The 27,496-nt window shown below is 43.5% G+C and overlaps 1 protein-coding gene and 1 non-coding gene across 4 annotated transcripts; one reads left to right on the forward strand and one right to left on the reverse strand.

Annotated features, from left to right (window-relative positions):
* Stx11 (syntaxin 11) lies at positions 1-27,496 on the reverse strand. 3 transcript variants are annotated; one of them, XM_031380406.1, is made up of 3 exons: positions 27,177-27,496; positions 5,844-5,969; positions 1-1,965 (listed from the first exon to the last, which is right to left on the reverse strand). In XM_031380406.1, exon 3 carries the CDS (start codon positions 1,958-1,960, stop codon positions 1,097-1,099), a length of 864 nt encoding a protein of 287 aa, XP_031236266.1. In that variant the 5' UTR covers positions 1,961-1,965; positions 5,844-5,969; positions 27,177-27,496; the 3' UTR covers positions 1-1,096. The 3 variants fall into 3 exon arrangements, with proteins under 3 accessions (XP_031236266.1, XP_031236264.1, XP_031236265.1); XM_031380404.1 differs by having other exon boundaries at positions 27,062-27,496; XM_031380405.1 differs by lacking the exon at positions 5,844-5,969.
* Positions 15,726-15,832, forward strand: LOC116097945. The gene has a single exon (XR_004121611.1). It is a non-coding gene; the product is annotated as a U6 spliceosomal RNA (small nuclear RNA).

Below are 27,496 nucleotides of genomic sequence, written 5' to 3' on the forward strand. Positions count from 1 at the left end.
TAGTTATAACATCATATTTAATAAACTTATTTGAAAAACAAGATTTTACTTTAAGTCTCTCCGCTTTAATGGAGAAAGGAATGGCTCGCAGTAAGGTAAATTACCATTTCCAAGAACCTCGCTTTAGTATCTCTAGTTGTTTCATGAGTTTTCAACCTTCCTCGCTTATCTTTATTAATGATAGCACACAGTTGTTCAAAATAAAGTTAGACTCAAACTGGACTGTGCAGACAGGAATGAAATAAACTCAAGACCATCAAACACTGACACCAAAAAAACGCTCTTGTTGTTTATATCCAGAATTTCTAAAAGCAAAGTCAATCCAATTGGCCATTAATGTACTCATTCGAGTGAAGGTTAGTTTACATTTACACCCATATTCATTTGAAATGAAGTACAAAGATAAATTTTAAATAAATGTTATCTGTGAAAAATCCATAAAATGTGGCCAAAGTGCACCTTGAGTGCTTGTTCAATATTTGGTGCTTAAAAAATATTCATATATAAACTGGTGGACATTATAAAAGGCTAGAGTTAAGGAACCAGTGTCCAGTGAGGGTTAATGTGTAGGGGGATCAAGCCAAGGGAAGGTGTTCACACCGGACTAACACAAGATAAATAGATAATCAGAAGTGAATGGCATCCAGTTTACCCAAGGTCAAAGTTACTGGAAACAGAACAGAAGTTAGGAATACTTCATTCAAAATCGTATAGCACCAAGGAACTTTCCAGAGAGGATCAACGAAGGCAACTTTTGATAATGTGCACATACTATTAGCATATGTTCTCTTGGCTTCTTCCTCTTAGCAACGACATTAGTTCCTCCCCGTGATGCTGAGTTGCTATGTATTTTATAATGACATCACACAACGCCAGTGGAACTCTGTCTACATTAAGGAGCCACTGGATGCCAACAACTATCCCTTGAAGGCAGGTACTGGGTTTCAAATCTTGCATCCCAACCCCTACTTTCTCTATGCTCTGAATTCTGCAAGGCATTGGGAGCATCTTCCTAGGCCCAGCGCAGGATGCCTTTGGCTGGGCATCCTGGACCTGTTTCCCACATGGCATGTGCAGCGGAGGCCCAAGCCAGCTGCTAGTTGACACAGGGGCAACAGAAGCAGCAGATGGTCCTGCAGGGGTTCTTCTTCTTGTACTGCACCGCCTTGCGCACCTGCGCCTTAGCCTCGCCCGTGTAGTCGAGGGTCTTCTGCACGTTGAGCTCGATGACGTTCAGCGTGTCCGCCTGCTTCTCCACCAGCACAGCCATCTGCAGGAAGAGCTCATGCACGTCACGAATGCGACCCTCCAGGCGCAGGAGCTCGCGGTGGCGGCTCTCGATCTCGTTGAGCGCCGCCCGCGCGCCCTTCACGTCGGCCAGCAGGTTCTCGGAGAAGACATCCCACTTGCCCTGCTCGAACATGTCCTCGATCTGCTCGCCCGACACGTCTTTGCCCATGATCTCCAGCTGCCGCTGGATGCGGATCTTGCAGTTGTCGCGCTGTTTCATCTCGGCCTGGTTGTACTCGTACATGGCCTGCTGGAAGGCGCGGGCCAGCGCGCTATACTGTGCGTTTGAGATGCGTGCCACCGCCGAGTGCGCGCCGTGCCGGGCTTCTGCCTGTTCGCTCAGCTCCTTCATGGAGCGCAGCTTCTGGTGGATGCCTTCGCCCCGGGTCTTTATGGCCTTGGCGATGGAGTTGGTGTCGCGTTTAATGCTGCTGAGGCGCCGCATGGACGTGAGGAAGCGGACGTTCTGCCTCCCCAGGCGCCTCACGTCGATCAGAAGCAGCTGGTTTTCATCCTGGATGTCCTGGATGACCCGGTACAAGGACTCCAGGATGTGGTCGGTCTCGAACACGATGTCCTCATGTGGAGCGTCAAAGTCATCATCCCCATCTGGGAATTGCTGGTCATAGTTCCTGGACAATTCCTGAAGCTCTGCAAGCCGGTCCCTCATTTTGCCTACAACAGAAACAGCCGTTAGGATCCTTTAATGACTGTCAGGTCTGTGCATTCGGCAGGGTTGAAGCTCAAAGTAAGGAACTTGCTCTTAATTCCTTTTGCGTGCGTGCATTAAAGCGGCAAAATGCCCTGTGACATTTCACTTAGAAGGAAAGAAATACCGTGACTCAGACCCTTGGTTATGTTTCACAGCCTCTATACGTCTGCAGTTCAGTATCGCAGGCACCCCCAATTCAATCAGCAATTTAAACTTTTATATTGCTTTGGGAAACAATTTCTTTTATCTGTTTTTTGTTTCTCCATCATGAATTAGGCACACAGACACAAGGAGAAAAAAAAACCTAGAAAGGTTTGCAAACTTTTCAATAAAGACAGCTAACAAGGCATAGAGAAAGACACTAAATGTGTTTTGTGGCTAGTTGTCACTAGTAAACATACTCTCTTGTACTTAGTAAAACTTTTAGCCTATGTGGTGGTGAAACCTTTAATTCAGTACTAGAGAGGCAGAGGCTGGTAGATGTCAGTAAGTTGGAGGCAGCCTGGCCTACACAATGAGCTCTTACAGCCAGGGCTACAGAAAGAGACCCTGTCTCAAAAACAAACAAACAATGTTAAGTTGGCTTTATGTATTTGTGTCTTTAAGGTGTCATGTCATGATGTAGGGCTAGGGCACTTAAGATGACATGCTGCTTTTGCTGAGGGCCCTTCTTAAGTTCTGAGCACTCATGTCTACTACACTGACCAGCCAGTCTAACGAAATCATGGAGCTTTAGTGAGCACTCACAACCGCCCATAACTCCAGGTGGTCCAGTACCTTCTTCTGAGCTCCTTGGTCAACTGCACTCATATGCACATACCCAAATACAGACAGACAGACAGACACACACACACACATAAACACACTCACTCACATACACACATGAAACAAACAAACAAACAAACAAAAAATGAAAGGGGGAAAAAAAACCTTTATCAAGAGCTGAGCATGGTGGTACATGACTTTGATTCAAAGGCAAGGACTGGCAGATTTTTGTAAACTTGAGGCAAGCCTGGCTTACATAGTGAGTTCCATACTAGCCAGGGACACTGTCTCAAAATAAATAAGTAAATAAATGAATGAATGAATGAATGAATGAAGCAAATGCTGTAAAGGTGCTGGGGAGAAGGCTCAGAGAACCCTGATCCCCCAGCACCTGTATTATAAACTGGATTACACAGACAGGAGAACCTCCAACTGTTTGTTGGCCAGCCAGTCTCACCAAACCAAGGAGCTCTAGCTTCAGCGATAGACTGTCTCTCTCCAAAAAAAAAAAAAAAAAAAGACGGTAGAGAGTGACTGAGGAAGACATGTATACACTCATATGATGCATACTCGCACACAGGCACATACACACACAAACACACAGGCACAACACACACAAGCACACAGGAACAACACACACAAACACACTGGCACACACACACACACAAACACGCAGGCACAAGCACACAGGCACATGAACAAATGCTTTGAGGTAAAATAACAACAAAATAAAGGCAACCCCAGTACGGTGTTACAAACAAAACTTGGATACTGAAGTCAGGTGGGAAGGTGCATAGCTGTGGTCAGAACAGCTAGGGATGCTGAGACGAGGTGAGGACTGGACCCTGTGAGTTCTAGCACAGCAGGTGACACAAGCAAACCCCATTTGGGAAAATAGTTGAGATTCCCCCTCTTTTCCCTGATAGCATCTTCTACTGGTTAGCATTGTTAACATTTTTCACAATTGAAAATCATTTGTACCAAACATTTGAATGATACCCGTATGCAGTCTTCCAGCAATAATAGAACTTAGTCTCAGTTACTCACCATGCACCCTTGGCTCCCTTTCATTAAGTTGGTACAAATAACTATAATGTTTTCTAGATGCACACAATTTTCAGTGAAGTGAAAATGTGAAATTGGGACTAGTGTGCCCTCATACATGGTACTCATACACACATGGTACTTATACATGGTACTTTCAGGCTAGAAAGAGCCTGTTCCCACCACATAGTCTGTGGCAAAAGCTCTACAATGGCTATGATCTCAAAATCTTCTTACAGGTTGCAATAATTAATGCAATACAGCAGCACCAACGGACAGAGGATCTCTGGGTTGGTGATCATGGAGAATGGTGACCACTGACCGTGACCTCCCAGCTGCTACAATTACTATTTACATAAGCTAAGTAGAAATTCTATTCTGTAATGATAATTTTTAAAATTTATTTAGTATTATACATAAGTACACTGTAGCTGACTTCAGATGCACCAGGAGAAGGTGTTGGATCTCATTACGGATGGTTGTGAGCCACCATGTAGTTGCTGGGATTTGAACTCATGACCTTCAGAAGAGCAGTCAGTGCTCTTACCCATCTCACCAGCCCAATGATAATTTTTAATATGGCAAAATTTCCTGCTTAAAATGCCATTTCTACTCTTTGGCAAGCAAAATCAATACCATGCTCTCTTGGTGAGAATGAATGTCATTCTCCCAGCAGAATAATTGACTGCGTATCAAAAAGACCCAGACTGGGTAGAGACCAGGAGAATTAGAAGGCAGATAATGAGTTAAGATGCTTATAGTTTTGATTATTTTTAATTAATTTGATGCTAACGGGTACTAAGTAATGTTTCAGTATGTGTACATACTGCTTTAAGTTTAAATCAAGTTGGATATATCTATCTCCTTAAATATTTATCATTTTTAAAACGGGAAGAATAGCTCTGCTCAAACATTATATACAAAACTCTCTCCAGTAAATGCATAATCATAAAAATGTATGATTAAACCAGAAAATGCAGGACATATCAATGATTTATTCCTTTTTCTTCTTAAGTTCTTTATTATTTAAAATTTTGTGTATATGTTTATGTCTGAGGAATCCAGTCAAGTTCAATCCCCGAGAGCTAGAGTTACAGGCAGTTGTGAGCCACACAGTGTGGCTGCTGGGCCCCGAAACACTGGTCCTCTGTAAGAGCTTTATATGGTCTTAAGCAACGAGCCATCTCTCCAGCCCTTCTTCTTTTTTTCCCACCAAGTTAGCAGGAAACATTTAAAGGTAGTATGTTTGCAAACGGGTAGGATTCTGAAACTTCTAAAGGAAATGCTGAGAAGAGGAAACACTGATGGAAGCCTCCCAGAGGACAGCTCAGAAAGATGGACAGAAAGCTTCTCTAAGGATCCGTGAGAAGACACACGGAGCCTACGAGGACAGCTCAGAAAGATGGATGGAAAGCCTCTCAAGTACATCTTTACTCTAAGGATCCGTGAGAAGACACACGGATGTGTGTACAGGCATGTACACTTTCACCACCACAGTATCTCTGCAGATATCCAGAAATGACTTCAGTGCACAGAAAGCTACGATGGCCGCAGCATCTAGAAGGCCATCTAATGAGATGAAGAGCCCGCATGCTCTCTCAGGTAGCAAAGATAGCTAGAGAGAAAGAATTGCAGCAGCCCCACACAACTGTCTGAATCAGATGTCAGCAAGATGCCCCAAAGCGTTAGTAGCAATTTTTCCTTGAGTTGTGGGATAACAGGCAACCGTTGCTAATACTTGCTTTTGCTATGTGTTTCCATAATTCGGTGAGATTCATACAGATTTTATAATTATTATAGATGTTATTATCCATGCATGACCATTAGGTTGACAGTCTGTATTTCCCAAGGAAATACACTAGCTGGCTAGCACAGAGTGGGAGCCACATTCATCTGCTTAAGTTAGTGTTCAGTGGATTCTATTCTCCTACTTAAGAATGGAGGATAGATGTTTTCCTTGCATCTTTCCCAAGCCTTGCAAAGCACTTTGATTGGAAGGTAACTGTTGGCAAATGGAAAGGATAACACGTACCAGGTTTCTAGGACTCTGCCTGTAGACAGCTTCTATTCTCTCTACTGCTTCCCCAAAGCTGTAAAGGAGCTGTGCGTGAAGACCACCTCATTCTCAGTGGGAAGAGCAAAGCAGGGTCCAAAGCACCTAGAAGATGGTATCAGAAAAACATTCAAGGAGTCATTTGTTTCTGGGATCTAACAACTGGACACCATAGGTCCTCCTCCATCAGGAAAGACCTAAGATTATTTGAAAGGACATGTCTCTACTCTGTACAGAAATGAAAAGGGCAGAGGAAATGTTCAGACCTTCAAGCAGATGTTTTTAGGGAGCCTCCCCAGTACCTTCCTGACGGCACAGGACTGGATGGGTAAGTTCTACCAACTTAGAAGTTCTCCCACCTGTCAGCGGCAGAAAAACAACAATGGAAGGTGTGTGTCAACCAAGAGGTTTCCATTCTGAGAATGCCTTTGAAATATTAGAAATATACATCTCTGCCGAGGGTTCATCAAGATGTAGAGGAGGGCACAGAAGAACACCAAAATAGGCTTTCTATTCAATAGGTTGATATGTGCCATGAAATCCTAGAAGATCTATAGGAACTGATAAAGACAAATCAGACAGCTCAACTGACCCAAGTCTCAGGATGGCAAAGAGTAGCACGTGAACACTGGCAAGTCGTTCACAGAGTCGTTGAGTTAACTCCTATTTGAATTCACCTGACGTCAGGTGGGAAATTTCAGAGACAGTTTATAACTATCAGAAGTCTGCTTCTAACTTTCCTTTCACACACACATGTGATGTGTCCTGAGAACTCAATACAAAACAGAAGGATTGGCAGGAAGGAGGGAAAGGAGGAGGATTGCTTAACCCTTCTTTGGTTGAGTAATAAAATTTCATGTGAGAACGCATAGAGAAGCAAGGAGATGGTGGCACCTACATGGAGACAATGAAGTCACCTGGGGAGTGTCCTGTGCTGCAGCTGCCTACACTGAGTTCCTAGTGATTCTAGCGTGTAACCAAATTTGTAGCCCATTCCACAGATTCCTCTCATGGAAGCTTTGTGATCATGAAAGTCTCACAGTTCTAGAGAACCTTAATGGCTCCCCAGGCTGAAGAGAGACTGGAAGAGCCAAGGAACCACAGTGAAGAAAAAAGGCCAGCTCTGGGCCTCTTCCTCTACCAGAAAGATGGTGGCTTCTGAGGATGGAGAGAGGCTGCACATGAAATGAAGATCCAGAGAAAGATGGTGGCTCCTGAGGATGGAGAGATGCTGCACATGAAATGAAGATCAGTTGAGAACTCACCTCCAGTCTAGTCTACAAACAATCCAGGAAGCCCTAAAGATAGCGTAAGCAAGAATGGTAAGGGTTTATTAGAATCACTTCACTCTCAGGCGGACAGCTAAGGCAGACACTAACAAGAGGGCACTAAAAATGAACACTGAGCTTCACAATCATGGGGCACCTTGAAGTACATTAAAAAGTTATCTAACAGGATTCAAAATGAAGGACGGTGTGACTCTATTAGCTAAGGACATAAGACATGGGGACCTGGATACTACTGTTGGATTTGGCCCAGAAAATCTTGCTATTTTCTAGACATGGCTCAGTTGGTAAAGTGTTTGCCACCCAAGCATCGGGACCTGAGTTCAAATTCCCCAGCACCCATCTAAAAATCTGGGTGCCGTGATGCAAATCTGCAGTCAAGGCTCTGGGGCAGTAGAGACAGGCGAATCCCTGGAGCTCACTGGCCAGCCAAATAATTTATTTAGCATCAAATTCAGTGGGGCATTCACTCAAAAACGAAGGCAGAGAGAAAATTTGGAAGATATCTAATGTTAACTTCAAGCCTGCACATTCAAGAATATACACATGTACCAACAGCTACATGCACAGGTGCACACACACACACACACACACACACACACACATGAGCATGTGAGAATATATCACACAGTGCACCACACACATGCTTCCACACACGTGTTTCTCTCCTATCAGGAAGCGTGACTCAGGCTCAATGAATGGGGGTGGTAACTACAAAACTAAAATACCAGATGCTACAGGGAACAGCCACGAGAGCCACGGTGTTTGTTCTTTTGTGATTGGGTTACCTCACTCAGGATGATATTCTCCTGCAACCCTTTAATACAGTTCCTCATATTGTGGCGACCCCGACCATAAAATTATTTTTGTTGCTTAATACCTGTAATTTTGCTACTGTTGTGAATTGTAACACAAATACCTGATACCCAGATGGTCTTAGGCCATCCACGTGGGAGTCGCAAGCCACGGGTTGAGAACCACTGGCTTGGACAGTTCTCAGCTCTCACACCCTCTCTACAACAGTCACATCTGCCTTGGCAATGCATTTGATATTTCCACAGCCTCGTTGTGCCCCAGAGTTATTAGTCAAAATAATTAAAGTAAATTAAAATAACTAGAAAAGAAACTAAAATTGCTAGAAAAGAGATAGGTGAAAAATAATTGGCATGTTTTGTCTAAAGTAGCTACTATGCTCTGCTAGAAATGAATGTTTCCAGGCTACTCTGACCCTCATGTAAGTTGGAGATAAAACTGTGGCCTTTGTGGTTGTGGCCTCTAAAAACTCCGTGTGTCTGGGTTTGGACACCAAGAGACTTTTCAGAGTCCTGAGCACACTCTTGGTCTGGCCCTCAATAAAAAGGACTTAGAACTCTGAATTGGCTTAATCAGTGTGGTTGACAGTAACTATCTCGTGTGGGTTACCACACCTCATCCCAAATTCATATGTGAAAGTTATGACTTCAGCGTGTCAGAATGTATCTGTATCTCTATTTGGAGCTGGTGATGGAGTAACTAAGTTAAAGTTAAAATGAAGTCTTAGGGGATGGATCCTAATTCAGTGTGGCTGATAAGGAATCCAAAGGGAGAAATTATGTACACACACAGGGAGGCTAAGAAAAGACAGCGTTAATCTGTAAGCCAAAGAAACAGACCTCAGAAGAAACAAACCTTGCTAAATTAGTCATTTCTCTACTGCTGTGATAAAACACCCTGACTAAGCAGGCTTACAGAAGAAATAGACTACTTGGCTTTATGGTTACGGAGGGATGGGAGCCGACTATGGCAGGGAAGCAGCAGGCATGGTGGCAGGAGCAGAAAGCTGAGGACTCATGTCTTGAACAGCGAGTACAAAGCTGAGAAAGCAGATTCAAAATGATATGAGTCTTTAAACCCTCAAAGGCCATCTCTAGTGACAGTATTCCTCCAGCAAGGCCACACTTCTTAAACTGGGGACTGAATATTCAAACACCCCAGACATTGTGAAATATCTCATTCAAACCACCAAACCTAAAAAAAAAAAAAAAAAAAGCCGGGCAGTGGTGGCACACACACGCCTTTAATCCTAGCACTTGGGAGGCAGGGGTTGGGGGTGGGGACACCAAACCCGCCAAAGCCCTAATATTGGACTGACAGCGTCCATGAACCGTGAGGGGTAAGTTTCCAGTGCCAGGGCATCCAGACTTTCCGCACTGTGATATGTTACCATCTACAAACTTCACACCAGAAAGCTGCATACTGACTGGGTCGTAAAACAAAAACCACAAACACAAACGAACAAATAAATAAACAAAATAACAACAACAAAACCACCACCACCAACAACAACAAAAGTAACTCATAATATTTTAAGTACTCTTATAATTTTCTCCTTGACCTCCATTCATAGCCATCTTTGGCTGAATGTGGTCAGCAAACTGGACAGGCCTAAAAGCCATCCACACCATCATACTTTGCCATGACATATCTTGAAAACCAACTTATGCATCAAGGACATGTTGCCTGACACCAACACATCAAATCCTTTCTAGTTTCACAGCACGTTTCATATACTTTGACCTGAAGTGAGAAAAATCAGACACAGATACGCAGAATGCAGAGCAGAGGGAGGGCCAGGTTGAACCACGAGGGGTTTCCTATAGAGGTGAATTGGAGACCAGGGGAGTAGTCCATACTTCATTCTGGTCTCACGTACTAGAAGCGAGTTTAGTGATTCTCTTTTAATATGCACATTAACTGTATGTTTAGACACAGGAGCTTGAGCTATATGTAGCATCCAGCTATTGATAAAGCAGAAGGCATCTTGTCTCCAAGAATGTATAAATGATCACTTTTGTATAGTAACCAAGCCCTGATTTCAGGTTTTGTAATATATAGCTGTTGGGCCTCAGTTTTATAGCAAAATTTAAACAATAAAAGGAAATGAAGGCCACAGAGGAGAAGGTCCTTTGCTGTCCAGAGGAGACCCTGGGAGAAACTGCTGTCGCACCCCTTCTCGGGTAGATGCAACTCCACAGACTACCCTGCCTGGCAAGCTTGCAGCCCTGCCCACACACCACACACTTGATCACCCTGACCAGACCTTGCACAACTCCTTGCAACCCCTCCTGCCCAGCCACCCCCACACCACATTCATCTGGTTGGGAACAAGACATTCCACTGTGTCACAGACGCTTCACGCTTGTTTTCCAGCTCACCCATAAGAACACACCCTGAAAAGATAACAAAGGCTCTTTCCCCAAAAGGCTGACTCAAGCCCATGAGTAATCATTTCACTCCACGGAGTAATCCGTCGTTTCTCAATTTTAAAAAGTGACATATCATGGGGAGAAAGCCCATGTCCATCCACCCCACCCCCAGGGACAGGGTTTCTCTCTGTAGACCAGGCTGGCCTCGAACTCTGAGATCTACCTGCCTCTCTGCCTCCTGAATGCTAGGATTAACTGCCCATCAAGAAAGTATCCTTTTATCTTTTAAACATTATAAGCTTGAAATATTTTCTCACTGCTTTCAAGGTCATTAAAAGAAAAATAAAAACCACCTTTTTAAAGTACATTTGTCAAACATAGATTTAACATTCTCTTATGGTTCATTCAATGAGCAAGATGAGAGTTTAAAGACTGTTCATCGAAATAGAGTATAATAATTAAAGTTAGAGCTAGAAGAAATAATAAAAGTGTTTGCTGTGAAAGTCTCTCCTGGCTTCATAAACAAGACCAGAACAATGGTAAAATCAACAGACACGCTAACATGGAAAGGGGAAAGTTTCCCCAGACAGAGAATTATGGGAGAGGAAGAAGTGGTCAGCCTTGACACTGTATATACAAACAACAACAAAAATGACTCAGCAAGTTTGTGTGTGTGTGTGTGTGTGTGTGTGTGTGTGTGTGTATGTATACCACGGAGACTTGCCCCATCTTACTATTGGGGACATTGTAAGGAAGCTGGAGCTAGCCTTCTGGAGAATGGGGACCACACAAAGAGAGTGGCTGAATGAGAGCCAGGACAGGACGGGGGAGATCTGCCCACCTGTGGAAAGTTTGTATAGATACTCATGTTACTATCTCAGACATAAGAGACACTAACAGCTATCTGGGTGTGCTTTATTGTCACAATACTCACTGGTACACCTCTCTTTGGGTTGTTCTGTACCCCACCTCCAATGTACTTTTCTTTAATTCCAAATTAGGAAGCTGACAGGAATCACAGAAAAGTCACAACTTTTTGGAAAGCTAATTCTCATGCATTTAAAAAAATTTGTTATAATTTGAAATGAAAATATAAGCAAATGATCACGATAATACTTAAAGATCATGGTTTGAGGTATACATTTTGACTACACATTTGTGATATTCTATTCATATTTTTTCTAAAATTTCATATAAAAATACATTTAGATTTTCAAAAAGGATACATATTTTAGTGAATGAAAGGATGGTTCTGTCTTTCCTGTTGAAAACTGTAGTTAGTCCCAGTGAGGAGACCGTAAGCCTTAAAGAGCTGCTTCATGGCTTCCATGTTGCATGGGTGCCAGGGAGCTGCTTCCCATCGCTGCATGCTCTGCAGAAGCTAGGGAGCTGCTTTGCCAGCGCTGCACAAGAGCAAGGAACTGTGAGCTGGGACAGCACACAGACACCTGGTAATATTACCTCTGGCCAGGGTTCAGTCTGATAAGAGCTCAGGAGGACTTGAAGAGCCAGTTTTGGTGGAAGTGAATAGTTTGGAGTGTAGCTTAGGTCTATTTATTTTTCTGCTCACCCCAAATAAGGTGCAGCCAGCAGGCACAGCGCAACTTTCTAACAGGCTTGGACGTACTGCACGGTGTCAGCAAAGACTGCAGAGGATTTTCATGCCATCATGCTAAGAGAACCCAAATTTGACTTAGTCTCTAAAAACTGTCAGGAGTTGATGTGGCCAGACTCGTCAACAAGATAATTCTCTTCAGAACCTGGAGTCTACTTAGAAGCCCACATTTACATATCAAAGTATGAGTGGCCAAGGGTTCAGCTCTGGCTGTTACTTACCACCTCCGGCATCGCTGGCCCTCGCCAGAGATCCCTCAGGTTTACAGCATGCCAGCAGGCAGACAGGATGATTGCCAAGAACGGGATGCAGTTCCTCAGGCTGCTGCTTTCTGAGCCTGCAAGCTACCTTCTCCAGCATCTACCATCTGCATAACTAATGCAGATCTGGTAACCACATGTGTCAACAGCACATTTGCCAGGGTGCTATTGACAGCTTCTGTTCTATTTCATCTGTGGGCACAAGCGACCTTAACATCTATTATGGGTTACTATATTATTCAAGTTTAAACATTTTTAATGGTAGCAGGGTCATGTGTGCTGTGGCACATAGCTTGAGGTCAGAGGACCATCTTGTGGAGTCAGTTCTTTTTCCTTCCACCTTTGAGCAGTCCAGGGATTGAACTCAGGTCACCAAACCTTCATAGCAAGTACTTTACTAACTGAGCCATCCTGCCAGCCCTGTCTGAGGTTTTAAATAACTCTCCTCTCTCCCTCTCCCTCCCCTTCTCCCTCCCCCTCCTCTCTCTCTCTCTCTCTCTCTCTCTCTCTCTCTCTCTCTCTCTCCCTTCCTTTCCTTCCTTCCTTCTTTTTTAATAGTCAAAAATCTCTTTTTTTTCCTGTTTAACTCTTCGTACAAACATAAAAACTCAGAATTATTTGATATAAAATATAAACATTTTTCCATCATCTAAATAAATTAATCATTTATTTAAATACATGTCATCACTATAAAATAGCCCAAGACAAAAAAAATCTAAAACATCTCCTTCCAGATACCGTCCGTCCTAGCAAGTCATGAACACTCAGCACACACATTTAGAAGCAATGACCCTGTCGCTGTAAAGTGGAGAGCATTTCTCTGGTGGAACAGAGGGCTCTATGAGGTTTCTTCCGGACAGGGACATCCCACAGCATCACAGAGAAAGCCACTGGGTAAGTTCCCCCATCCAAAGTCTTACATACGTGAAGCTAAATAAAATGGTGAGGGAAACCTGGAAAAGGAAAGAAAATTCCAGAAGGAAGAGAATGTTCTCATGTGCTTTTGTGTTCGAGAATCTCAAGGTGGTTAGTTACTCTGGTTCGGCACGTTTCAGAGACTAAGAAAGGATCACGAGGTCTAGTCTGAGGCCTGGTAACCTCATGACTTAGTGTTTATAAAGTCCCTGGGTTAGCTTTCACTTCTATTCTTCTACTATTTATTGTAATGAGGGGGGTGTCACACATCTATATGCATATTTGTATATGAATGCATATGCCCATGTGTGGAAGCCAATGGCGGAAACTGAATAGCTTCCTTGATCACTTTCTATTTTTTTGTTTTTTGTTTTTTTTGGTTTTTCCAAGACAGGGTTTCTTTTTGTAGCCCTGGCTGTCCTGGAACTCACTCTGTAGATCAGACTGGCCTCGAACTCAGAAATCTGCCTGCCTCTGCCTCCCAAGTGCTGGGATTATAGGCGTGCACCACCACCACCCGGCCACTTTCTATTTTTTGAAACAGGGTCTCTCGACAAACCTGGAGTCATTTAGGAAGATTACCTGGCCAGCCAATGAGATCTCCCTACCTCTGCCTTTCCAGTGTAGGGATTACAGACCCATGCGGGCACACCTGGCTTTCCATGTAGGTTCTAGGGATCTCAAGTCATATCCTCATGCTTGTACAGTAAGAACTTTACCAAGTATCATGAAAGAGGGATTGTCTAAACTGCCTAGGGGGACTTGCCTGAAAAAAACATCTATCTTCTAGAAGAGGAAGGAGGTTGTGGGCTTGTTCAGAAAGACGAAGGTAATGGAATTCTGGGTGGCTCACAACTTGAGAGTAGATTTAGACAGTCTAAAACTGGAATTCCATGACTAGAAAGAAAACCAAGCTAGCAAGAATAGAACGGCAAGGAATAGAAGTCACCGAGTATCTAGGAAGCAGGACATGTGTTGAGTTCCAGAGTGTAATCATGTTCTAATACACGGTTTTGCTTCCAAATATCGACTTAGCTTAAGTTATGATAGAGCTGTACTGGGAATGGGGAATGGGAATGGCTAGAAAGGGGTTCAAATGATCTAAAGCATCGTTAATACCTAAAACTGAAAAATCAGAAAATTGTGACACAAATATGCTATTTAGAGATTGAAGGTACACACCTCAAGAGGCTGGGCGAGCTTGCCTTTAGTAGGAATGCTAAAGAAGACTGAGGTTTTTGGTCTGCCTTCCTTTCCTTCTCTCTCTCTCTCTCTCTCTCTCTCTCTTTCTCTTTTACTTTCTTTTTTTATTATATGTTTCATGGAATTAATTGGCTTTCCTCAAATATATAAGTTTGATGAAAATGAAAAAGTAGAAAAGGAAGGAAAGGAGAGAGAACTGGGTAAAAAAGGAAGGCCTATAATCTCATCCATTAAAAGAGGGAGTGGCTATGGTAAGAGAATCCTAAGTTCAATGCCTGCCTGAACTAAAGATTGAACTCAGGCCCAGATTGGCAAGTTAGTGAGACCCTATCCCAAAACAGAATGTAAAAAGGCTTTAGGGGTATAGTTCAATGGTAGAGTGGTTTTCTAGTATGTGAAGAAACTCTTCACATAGTAAGTTTTTGATTTAAATAAACCCAAACTTCCTACAAGGCTTTAAATTTAAAATTCTGAAAAGGAAAATGACCCTGAGCCAGCTGTGGTATACACACACGTGCTCTCTGCACCGGGGAGGCTGAGGCAGGACTCCGGTGAATTCAAGTTCTACCTCCACAGTGAAACCCTGACATGGGGAAGGGGGGGGGAGAAAAAGAGCCTAAAATAATTGTCAAAGGGCTGGGTGATGGCTCAGTCAATCAGCAGAGTACAAGCATGAGGACTTAAGTTCAGTTCCCAAAACCCACATAAAAAGTCAGCCTGGTGGCAGAAGCCCTGCCCTGGTATCCCAGCCCAGGTGAAGAGGAGACAGGGAGACCTGGGGGTTGCTGGCCAGACCACCTAACCTAATCCAGGACAGTTGAGAGACCCCAAGGAGTGACCCCACAGCAAGTCGCTGATCTCTGGCTTCCATGTGCATGTGCACACACATGTGAAAAGCACTAAAATAAATCTCAACTAATGAATGGTTAGTTTTTTAATAAAATGAAAACATGGTAGTAAGGAACAGAGGAAGCCCTGACTGACATGACTCTCTCATACAACAATAACAAAGAGAATAACACCTTGTAATATAAAAACACAGACAAATGGATATGAGTAAAACGCCGAGAATCATTACATACAATTACATACAATCAATGGTAAGTAAACACACACCAATCAGGAAAATGGTAAGAGGAATTTAAATGAGTCAGGCTGTCGTTGTTGGCTGGCAAAACCTGAATTCTCTGTAACCTTTACCATAAACCCTCTAATATTATAGAGAAATTATAGATTTAGAGATGCAAAATCAATAAGAGAAACTCTTGTAGGAGATGCATAAATCTTTATCTGTCCTTTAGAATAAGGATAATGGTCTGAAGGAGTCACAGCAGAAAAGAAAACCAAGCGTACGATGTAAAACTGGAGATCTCCACGCAACAGAAAACGAGTAACGAGTGCTTGCTTCGGCAGCACATATACTAAAATTGGAACGATACAGAGAAGATTAGCATGGCCCCTGTGCAAGGATGACACGCAAATTTGTGAAGCATTCCATATTTTTTTTAAAAAAAAAAGAAAAGAAAACGAATAATGAGATACTAGTTAGCATCTTAGCCAAAAATGAGAGAAATAACAAGAATACAAGACCTGGATGGTACTCAGGGTGTTTACGCTGAGAATAATAGCGGTGGAATAGAGACAGGAAATCATCAGTGAATCAGAGACAAAGATGCTCACAGCACTCAAAGTTCAAGAAATTGCCTGACCCAATACCAAAAAGGATGTTGACTAACCAGGACATTCCTAGTGCCATCTGTTAACCTTTATAGACAAGTTGACATGCTTATACTTTGATTCCTTAAGGAACAAATCTTATCACCCAAATTTTTCTTTGGAAATGAAAAATGTATTACATTTATGTATGAAACAGTCCCACGTTGAAAACTGTGGCAAAGAATAAATAAAAGATGTGATGGCTACTTCTGGCCTCTGCATACTCAGAGTTTTGTGTGTGAATGCACACACATGAAATAAATGAAGAGAGTAAACATAAAAAGAAGAGATTAAACTTGGAATTTAAGATCAACATAAAGGTAGGCAAACAAAATGCTGGGCATATTGTTAGTTCAGTTTAATCACACACATTACATATGTATATCAAATGTCACAGGGAACCATACAATTACACAAATATGATTTATCATTCAAAATAATTCTTTTTGGTTTTTCGAGACAGGGTTTCTCTGTGTAGCAGTGGCTGTCCTGGAACTCACTCTGTAGACCAGGCTGGCCTTGAACTCAGAAATCCACCTGCCTCTGCCTCCCAAGTGCTGGGATTAAAGGCATGTGCCACCACCGCCTGTCAAAATAATCCTAATAGTGTGTGGTGGTTTGAGTGAGAAATGTCCCTCATAGTCTTGAGCATTTGAACACCCAGTCCTTAGCTGGTAGCACTGTTGGGGAGGCTTGAGGAGTAGATCCTTACTGGGGAAGTATGTCACTGGGGGTAGGTTTTGAGAGTAGAAAGTCCCACACACTACTAATTTACTCTCCGTGTTGTGTGATCAAGATTCAAGATGTAAATTCTTAGCTTCCCATTCCACCCACCATACGTCCCTACCATCATGGGCTATAACCCCCAAGAACTCTAAGGCAGCCCAAATGTATTCTCTCTTCCTTAAGTTGCCTTTGAGCTTACTATTTTGTTACAGCCACAAGCATGTAACTGATATGAGACGACTGGCAATTTAAAGATAAAGAATTGGCCAGAGGGGCTGGCGAGATGGCTCAGCGGGTAAGAGCACTGACTGCTTTTCCGAAGGTCCTGAGTTCAGATCCCAGCAATCACATGGTGGCTCACAGCCACCTGTAATGAGATCTGATGCTCTTTTCTGGTGTGTCTGAACACAGCTACAGTGTATTACAGTGAGCGAGCAGGGCCGGAGCAAGCGGGGCCAGCAGAGGTCCTGAGTTCAATTCCCAGCAGCCACACACATGATGGCTCATGGCCATCTGTCCAGCTACAGTGTATTTATATACATAAAAAATAAATAAAATAAATCTTTTAAAAAAACTGGCCAGAATAAAAGAAAAAGGAAGGACCCAGCTTGAGCGGCTAAGCTGGGTGGAGACTATCAGTTGCGACACAGGAATTGCAACCTCTCTCCCCTGCTTGGAAGCCAAGTTCACAGAGAAGAGGTCAGGATAGATACAGCTCCCAGCAACTGTGCATCACCCCTGGGGCCATTTAGGACAAAACCTCAAGGGCAATTCTCTTAAGTCAAGCCCAACAACCTCTTAGTTGATAATAGTAACTCTAAAAGAATATTTTAAAAGCTATATCTATTAGATTTATTTACTTAAGGATTTATTTATTTGTATTTCATGTGCAAAGTGTTTGGCTGCCTGTGTGTATGTGGATAGCATGCATGCTTGCTGCCTGGGGGATGCAGAAGAGGGTGTCAGCTTCCCTGGAACTGGAATTACAGACGATCATGCTGTGAGTGCTCGTGTGGTGCTGGAAACCAAGTCTGGGCAGGAGCAGCAAGTGCTTTTAACTGTGGTGCTGTCTCTCCAAGCCCCGCATGTGTCTATCCTTTGAATGTGTGTGCATACATATTGTGGATATTAGTTTTCATCACTATGTGGCCCTGAGTTGGAAACTCAGGTCGTGAGGTCTGGTGACAAATGCCCTTACCCACTGAGCCATCTTGCCAGTTTTATACACTTAAAATTAAATTTAGAAAGTCTACAGATTCATGAATTTCAGAGCTCAAAATGTTTAGGATTTTGTTTGTTTTTGATTTTTGCCACTGTATGGTACACATTGGATATTAAGACCAACTTCTAGCAACAGCAGTTTGCATGAAACATGCAGAAACTTCCTTCTCTGTTGCTTCCTGTCGCTTTCACTCTGCAAATGAAGAAGTCACTGTCTTCTTTCTTTAGCAGCATCACCCTCCCAACATGCCTGTGCACATATGTGTGCACACAACATATACACACATGCACAGGCATGCACACACACATGCACACACACACATACACAGGCATGCACACACACACAGGCATGCACACACACATACACAGGCATGCACACACACACGCACACACACATACACAGGCATGCACACACACGCACACACATACACAGGTATGTACATACATGCACACACAGGTATGTGCACACACATATACACACACATACACAGGCATGCACACACACAAGCATGCACACACATGCACACACATACACAGGCATGTACATATATGCACAGACATATACACAGGCATGCACACACATACACAGCCATGCACACACACATGAACACACACATATAAACAGGCATGCATACACACATACACAGGCGTGCACACACATACACGGGCATGCATAAACACATACACAGGCATGCACACACATAAATGCATATGCATTCATACACATCCATAAACACATATGCATGCACACACACATACACTCACACATACATACACTCACATGCACACATATACATGCATACATATACATAAGTGCATATGCATACACACATGCACATACAAAACCACATATGCATGCACACACATTCACATACAGATACACATATATACACACAGATAGTCATATATACATACATAAATACACATGTATGCACATACATATACATGCACATGCATACACACCCACATATTCACTCATACACACATTCATACACACACATTCACAAACACACACTCAGACATACACACATACGTAAATGCAAATGCTTGCACGTACACACAAGTACAGATGTATGTACATTTGTATGCCTACATGCCCATGTGGAGGATCTCAACTTTGATCTACATACAGCGAAAGACTTTCCTTTTCTGAAAAGGACCCCTTGTAACAAAAGCCACCCTCCCAGATTTGACTTTGGTGTGAGTTGGTTTTCTTGAAAATGTGACATTTTCTCTGACCTCAGACTGGGTCTGTGAACTGACACACCCCGAACTTCCTCCTCTTTCCCAATCCTCACCACATTCCCCTGGTGACAGGTTTGCGACACCACTGTCTCTTTCTGTTTGGGTTCTGCCTGCCGGTAACTTCCATGGGTCTGGGGGCTGTGCCTAAGTCTATGTTTGTAATGTGCTCTGAAGTATCTAACGTGGAAACCTTGATAAATATTTTTCAAAAGGTGTGCCCACTAGAACGGTGCTTTTCAGTCATGTTTGTGAGTCACACATCTTGGGCACAGGTAAAAGAGACAGTCCTTGCCCTCACATTGGTAATAAATGAGAAGTATGCAGTGCCCAGAAGAGACTGTGAAACTCTGAGAAAGGGAAATCTTTTTAGAGAACACAAGGTCTGAGGGAACCCCAAGTGGCCTACAAGAGATATCTTGTTAGGGGAAACTGAGACAGAGATAACCTGAGCAGAGGCCTGAAGCATGTGCAGAGGGCACAGCAATGACACCTGCCAGGCTCCTCAGGAATGAACAAAACAGCAAAAGGCCTCATTTACCAGGCTTCTCTGCAGATGTCTAATGTTTCCTGCAAAGAGCTGATTCAAAATCAATATCCTCTCAAGTGCTTTCCCTTTCCAAGAAAAATTATTGCCCATTTCTGTGAGTCAAATGATGTGTTTCCTGCACCTATGAATGTTTAATCTGCCTTCCCAAGCTATCTCTTGCATGCTTTTAGACAATCACTAAGGATTATAGACAGCACCTCGCATTTTCTCTGCATAACACTTCCTGGAACGTCTTCCTAGCCTAGAAGATGCTGATTCCTATAAGCTGACCTTCCTTCATGCACAGCTTTCAATGAATTTGGCGTATCTCCATCTGAGATGGGAAGAAACCGAATCAGAACCTCCCTTCCTCTCTCCCTTCCTCTCTCCCTTCCTCCTTTTCTTTCTTCCTCCCACCTCTCCTTTTCCCTCTCTCCTTCTCTTTTCTATCTTCTCCATCCTCCTCCTTCTTAGGCCCTCCCCAGTTTTGAGATATACTAGGTAATTCTGATGTTTATACTCTACAGGCCACACAGGGAGATTCACTGGACTGTTTGAGGCTTTTCAAACAGTGATGACAGCAATAATACTACTTGTTATCACTGCTCTGCCAGGCTCTTCTCCCATCTGAAAGGACCCTGTAGGTAATAAAGAGCCATGAAATAGCCACATGAAGACATTGTTTCACATAGTTTGTGACGTAGTAAAGAAATAGGGTAGGAGGCGGGCAATGTAGTCATGTTATGGACATCATCTCATGAACAGTCCTACTTCATCCCAAATCAGATCTTGTCCAGTAGCCCAGAAGTCTGAGTAGTCAGTGAGGAGTAAAGCTAAGAGGAGAGGCAGGTTTGTTGCAATTTAAATGCTGAGCCTGAAGCTAGGACATGCCCTGTTCCCTCCACTATTCCAAAAGCTGGAATTCACATTATTAACCACTAAGTTCTGCAGAGAATATTGCTTAGCATCTTTGAACACAGAGAGGAGTAGAACAGTCCAGGACACAAAAAGAAATATTTGTATCTGAACTCTCTTCATATCCACTGAAAAGGAAAATACGCTCAGTTAAAGCTAGGCATCTCATTGTCTCAACTAGAGAGTTCCAGTCCCCCAAACAACCCACACTGAAAGTTACCACTTAGTATGTCTTATAAAGATTTTGAGTGACATACAGCAGTGTCCAAGACCTATAGGCTCAGAGAGTGGACCACAAATGCTTACTCTGATAGATGGCTTTGTTATCAGCAAAAATCACAGAACGCCTAGAATGGGAAGAAGGCTTTGAGGGAGCCCACCAAAGCCAACTGTAACAGTTGCCCATTCTCGTGGAACTCCCAGCAGAATTAAGGAAGCAAGCTGAACCCACATGAAGTAGTAACCCAAACCTTTCACTTTCTATAGAGAGGAGTACTTAATGAACCACAGGCGGTTATAGGAATTCAAACCAAGAGACAATGCGGGTTGTATTGTCTGAGAAGGCTCCGTGCTATCCTCATGCAACAGGCAACTATCACTTTCCTAATAATCTGAAGGATGGAAACATTTAATTCACCCAGGAAGAAAATATGGAAAGGTATCAAGTTTTATAGATCTAATCAGTTTAGAGCATTACACTTGGTGAACTTGGTTAAATTTGAGGACAATATTAACCCAATGTTAACATTTTTGAAGGGTCCAACATCAAGATGGTCAAGACCATGCTGAAAAAATCCAGTGTTAACCCAAGTTACATCAGATCAAATTACCAAACAATGAGAATGGTATAGACTTGGCCAGGGGGGGGGATGGGGGCAGAGTATTTTTGTGAGGATTTTTTATTTTTAGGACCAATGGAATCTACTCAAATGTCCACAGTACAAAGCAGGATCTCAGCAGAAAGGAACTGAGTCGTTGGTCCAGCTAATGCCAAGAGGAAATGGATACAGCAGAGTCAGCTTCACTGCTTAAGATCTGGAAGTTGGAGAAAGGAAAGTAGCTGTTCAGAGTCAAATCAAGATGACATAGGCATCAGAAGGCAGATCGCAAGATTAGAATGGGAGATTTGGAGATTTTATGTCCCAGACTTCATTTGCTAGTGATGCTTTCAGTATTTACCCATAACTGGCTGATTAGTACCTGGGCCTGTGGCCAGTCTTTCTACTGACCAAACACATTGAAGAAACAGGTAAGGCTGAACATTCAGCACTTAAGAAACAGGTCCATGGGCCAAAAACTCTGAGCATCTTTAGATGCCCTGAATCTTCACAAGATATTTAGTCCATTATCATCATGGTGGGCAACATGGCAGGAGGGAGGGAGCCATGGTGCTGGAGAGATAGCTGAGAGCTTACATTTGGTCTACAACCATGAGAAAGAGGTGGGGAGGAGCAGAGAGAGAACACTAATTAAGAATGGCATGGGCTTTTGAAACCTCAAACCCAACATCAGTGACACTTCTCTAATAAACTCACACCTTCTGATCCTTCCCAAACAGTTCCATCAACTGGGGACCAAGTATTCAAAAATAAAAACCTATGGAAGCAATTCTCATTCAAGTGAATTTCTCATTCACTTGAGCAACTTATGATAACCTCAGCTGTATTCCAAGATGTATCACATATTTCTTGGAGGAAAAGCAGGAGAAAGATGCTACAGAGTAAAATAGGGGTCATGAAGTGATCATATTATGACTGGAACTATTCCTGTTCAGAAAAGAATTGTGATTAAAAAATGATTGCAGCTTGTGTTTAGTACAAAGTCTTAAATGTTATTCATTCATTTATTCCTTCAGAAAGTGTATCATAATGTAGAAAAGTTGAATAATGCCAACTGTGGAGCCAGGTGCTTGGGATCAATTTCCAATGCAGTTAATCATTAACCTTCCGTAAAATAGTTGGGAAGCTAATCACAGGATTCCAATGAGGAATAAAGGACTTAATCTATTTGCTGAGCCTAGAATAATTCCTGTCCACATAAGCACTCAATACATCAGCCCTAGTTTGTTTCCTGATGCTATGCTAAAATACTAAACAAAACCAATTTAGCAGAGGAAAGGGTTTATTTGGCTTATATGTACTAAGTCACAGGTTGAATCAGGTGGTGATGAGGCATGAGCCAACTGGGATTTGCTTTGAGGCTTCAAAAACCCATCCCATTCCCAATTATCTATCTGTCTGTCTGTCTACCTATCAATCAATCTATCTATCTATCTATCTATCTACCTACCTACCTGTCCATCCATCCCTTTCTCTCTGTCTCTTTGTCTCTCTGTTTGTCTCTGTCTCTATCTGTCTGTCTCTCTCTGTCTCTCTCTTTCTCTGTCTCTGTCTCTCTCTCTCTGTCTCTCTCTCTCTGTCTCTCTCTCTCTGTCTCTCTCTCTCTCTCTCTCTCTCTCTCTCTCTCACACACACACACACACACACAGTTGTAGATGGGTAGACAAGAGATTGAGGCGGGAACCTGGAAGCAGGAACTGATGCAGAGACCATGAAGGAATATTCCTTACTGGCTTGTTCTCCATCCCTTGCTCAGGTTGCTTTTAAAATATAACCCCCAAGGCCACCCACCTACCGAGGGATAGCACTGCCTACAGTGGACTGGCCCTTTCATATCAATCATTAATCTATAAAACATCCCACGGATATGACCTCTGGCCAATCAGATGGAGGAACTTGCTCAACTGAGGCTCCCTCTTCCCAGGAGACTCTAGTTTGTGTCAAGTTCCCAAAAAGTAACCAGCATAAAATCTTAGTTATGATTTGGTCAAAATTTTTTACCAAGAGCTGATCCTATGCCAAGTAGCGGGTGAGCATCTCATTATCCTTTAGCTTATACCAAGTCTTCCATTGGGTGGGATGTTCCTATCCCAGTCACTAACCAGAAATACAGGTACCATCTTTTCTCTTCTTCCCCTTGCTCATAACCCATTTCCCAATGGGCAGGCAGCTGGATTCTGGGTGTTATACAAAATCAGCTCTCTCAGCTCTCCCTTTCACTTCCATGCCCGTTCCCCACCAACTCAAGCCTCATTCATGTACTCATCTCAGCAGTACCATAATCTTCTAAGGGTGTGAGCGCTTCAGTTTATTCATGTGTATGTGTGCACATCTTCATGTATGTGCAGGTACACGTGTGCTGGCATGCCTGTGGGGTTGACATTGGTGCCTAAGCCCTCTCACAGAATCTGGGACGCACTGATCCAGCTAGACTAGAAGGTCAACAAGTCCCAGGATGTCGTCTTCACTTACCCAGTGCTTAGATTACAGGGGACAGCTGTTGGGCCTACCTTTTACATGGATGCTGGGGAATCAAATGCAAGTCTTTGTGTTTGTGTGGCAAGCACTTTACAGTCTGAGCTGCCTCCTTTGCTTCTGCTTTGTTTTAAACCTGTCTCTCATGCTGTTTGTTTTCTCTGAGGCCTCCACAGAATAAAGTCCTGGAGCATCCACGGCATGTGGGCCTATCTTTCTGCCCTTATGTTTTCCGCCCCCCCCATGCTATCCCCCCACCCCCAGGAACAGGCTGGAGTTTCCTGACCACAGAATGCCGTTTCTGCCCTTGGTACTGCTGCTCCTTCTGCTGGTCACCTACCCTTCCAAGCTCCTGGACAATCCTCATCTATATCAGGTTCACTGTTTAATAAATGTTTCTTTCCACTAACCACGAGTCAGACCCGTGCCAAAGCCAAGGAATGCAATGCTGAATAACACACTTTATCTTTTCTTTCCTCTAGAAAATGTGACTCTGAGGCTGCGGAAGGAGAGATGAAAGGTACAGATGAAAACTATGTCAAGTTGAACAGATGCCCTTTACCAGTTGGCCACCTCAGAGAACTGGGAAATTAAGTCCTCCTTAATCCTCCGGGATCCAGTCCAGGAGACTCTGGTGAACGCCTGGCACCTGGTTAGGCTACTCCCCGTGCACACATATTTAAGATAAAGTTTACATTTATAAATTATTCACACATATTTAAGATAAAGTTTACATTTATAAATTATTCACAGTAAGAAATTGACAAGAATTAGTAGTGGAACAGTTACAACAATATGGTTGTAATTAATTTGGTGTGGATGTATTTCCTCTCTCAGAGTATCTTACTGCCAAGGGTGGTGGCACACACCTTTAATATGAGTTCTCAGGAGGTAGAAGCAGGCAGATAGATATTTGAGAATTCTAGACCAGCCTGGTCTGTGTAGTGAATTCTAGGTCAGCCAGGGCTATACAGTGAGACCATGTCTCAAATAAAATAAATCAAAATATACCACTACTATTGCTGGAACTTGCCGGGCGGTGGTGGCGCACGCCTTTAATCCTAGCACTTGGGAGGCAGAGGCAGGCGGATTTCTGAGTTCAAGGCCAGCCTGGTCTACAGAGTGAGTTCCAGGGCAGCCAGGACTACACAGAGAAACCCTGTCTCGAAAAACAAAAATAAAACAAACAAACAAACAAAAAAAACTATTGCTGGAACTTTCTATTTCAGAGCTTGGGTAACAAAAATCATGGGAGTAAAGCCAGTCCTCAGATGGGGAGCAACTATTGTATCAACTGGTGAGCAGAAAGCTGTTAATCATTCATAAGTCACTCTGTTGCTTAAAAGACACATAAAAGAGTGCCCACAACTGCCCAGGGATGATAACAGACTGGGCTTGCCTTTACACAGCTACTAAGAAATATGAAACATGGTTAATTCAAACACTTTAAAAGCCATCCCTCACTAACAGGCTTTTAAATCATATGCATATACACATACTAATATGCTTTTTTTTGTTATTTTCTTTATTTACATGTCATATGGTTTCTCCTTTCCCAGTTTCCCCTCCAAAAAACAAACAAACAAACAAACAAAAACAACAACAATGAACCCTCATTGCCTCCCCCTTCCCCATGCTTGCCACCCTACCCTCTCCCACTAATATGCTTTTTAAATCACATTCATATTGAATACTAGGCTGCCAACCAAGACAAGCAGACGATGAAAACCCAAATCTCCCCTTGCTATCCCAGCAGTGATCCAGGACATTCTGACCCCCACATTGAGGCACCTTCTTTGGGTGTAAATTTCCCACAGCACCCATCTCAGGATGTTGGATTTCCAGGAAAATCTGTTCAGCTAAGGCCCTGGCTGCCAGGATAGCATTGTGTCCATGATTGTATACATGGAACTTGATGAAAAGGCTGGAACAGACCAGAACCTTGCAACTGCTGTCTAGGGCTGACCTCAGCTCAGCCAGGATCCGCAGTTATTCCTGGCGTCTAGATAGGGAAATCTGTTTCTAAGAGCCATTATCCAGTCACATCGAGACTCAGCATCTTAATGTCTGGCTCCAGCAACCATTTACTTTCTTCAAAAGCTTCTATATGTTTTTTTTTTTTAAAGGCACTAATTTGGTAAAAATAAACTTTCTGAAATATTTTAAATTTCAGAGTAACTTACAATCATGCCATTAAATGTCCAGTTTCTACCAACCAGTGAAAACAACAGCCAGACGGTTATTGGATAATGAAATCAATTTTCTCTTCAGCTTCTGTGGGAAAGCACATGATTTTAAGGGTTATCTCTGATCAGCCTAGTGACCCTAGCTGGCATGTTGTCCCATCAGGCGCTCTAGGAAACTGAAAACTTGAATAGTTACTTCCTAGGCCGCCTGTCCCAGTTTGACAGCACCACCTGCCCCAGTTTGACAGCACCAGACTCATCTCCGGTCTTATTCTAAGTACGGGAATCCAACTTCACTTTTCAAAAGCGTATTAACAAAGCGTTGCAATTATAGTAGACTTGTGACTCATTGGTGGATACCCGTGTAGAAACAACAGCTCCTCCCTCTGCTGAGAAATGGCTCTAATAAGTGTGAGAGAGTCACAGGAAGTAAAACGCGGGTCTCAGCTGGTGTGCGCAGAGCCAAAGAAGCCAACAGAATTCCGCGGTGTGGTTCTCTAAGCAAAACCATCAGATCGCTCTCCTAAAACAAACTCCCCCAAATCTTCCGTGGGAGCTGTTTCAACGCAGTATCAATGTTCCCGTATTTCCTGGCTCCTGAGTCATCCTGTCAAGTTCAAGTGGAGAAGTGTCCATTCTGATGTGTTTAAGAAAGAGGCGACCAAACTGAAGAAACCGCCTCCATTAAGTAAAACATCAAAACTTCAAAACAAAAGTTGCTTCAGGTAGCTTCAGGGTCATTCTACTTTAGGCATTTCTGAAGCACTTCTGATGAAGCATTATATTCTCAAACATTTAAAAGTTGTCGGCTCTAGGTGAGAAACCCAAAGCCGCGTTCTGAAGGTACCTAGAAGACTGCAGAGGGAACCACACCCCAAACCCACCTGCTGCCGCCCAGCATCCCTGCTTGCGCGGTCCGCCACTCCAGCCAACCCCGAACCCTGGTCCCCGATGCCGAAAGAATTAGAAAGCCAAGCAGACTCCCGTGACAAAACGAACCGTGATCCTGCGGGGCGCCGATCCAGCGTCAAGACGCCGGGAGGACACCGAGTGCTCGTGTCCCCGTGGCTCTGCCCCCTCCTCTTCTTGCTGGCCGGGGCTGAGCTTCTCAGCCGGGATCCGAGCCTTGTGCCACCCCAGCCGCATCTGGCGCTGCTGGCTCCGCCTCCGCCGCGCTGAGGCTGCACAGCTGGGGACCAGGGCCCCGCCCGGGGACGCCCTCGGTTGGGCGCGCAGCTTCCCGTTCGGACTGGAGTCGCCACGCTGCGGATTGCTGGGACCCTAGGCACGAGCCTCCTTCCCCTCCTGTGCGCCCCGAG

Source organism: Mastomys coucha, unplaced genomic scaffold, assembly GCF_008632895.1.
Source record: "Mastomys coucha isolate ucsf_1 unplaced genomic scaffold, UCSF_Mcou_1 pScaffold2, whole genome shotgun sequence".
Classification (NCBI taxonomy): Eukaryota; Metazoa; Chordata; class Mammalia; order Rodentia; family Muridae; genus Mastomys; species Mastomys coucha.

Excerpts from the sequence above, each read along its gene's own strand:
- Stx11 (XM_031380405.1), bottom strand. The coding sequence starts at position 1,960 with ATGAGGGACCGGCTTGCAGAGCTTCAGGAATTGTCCAGGAACTATGAC.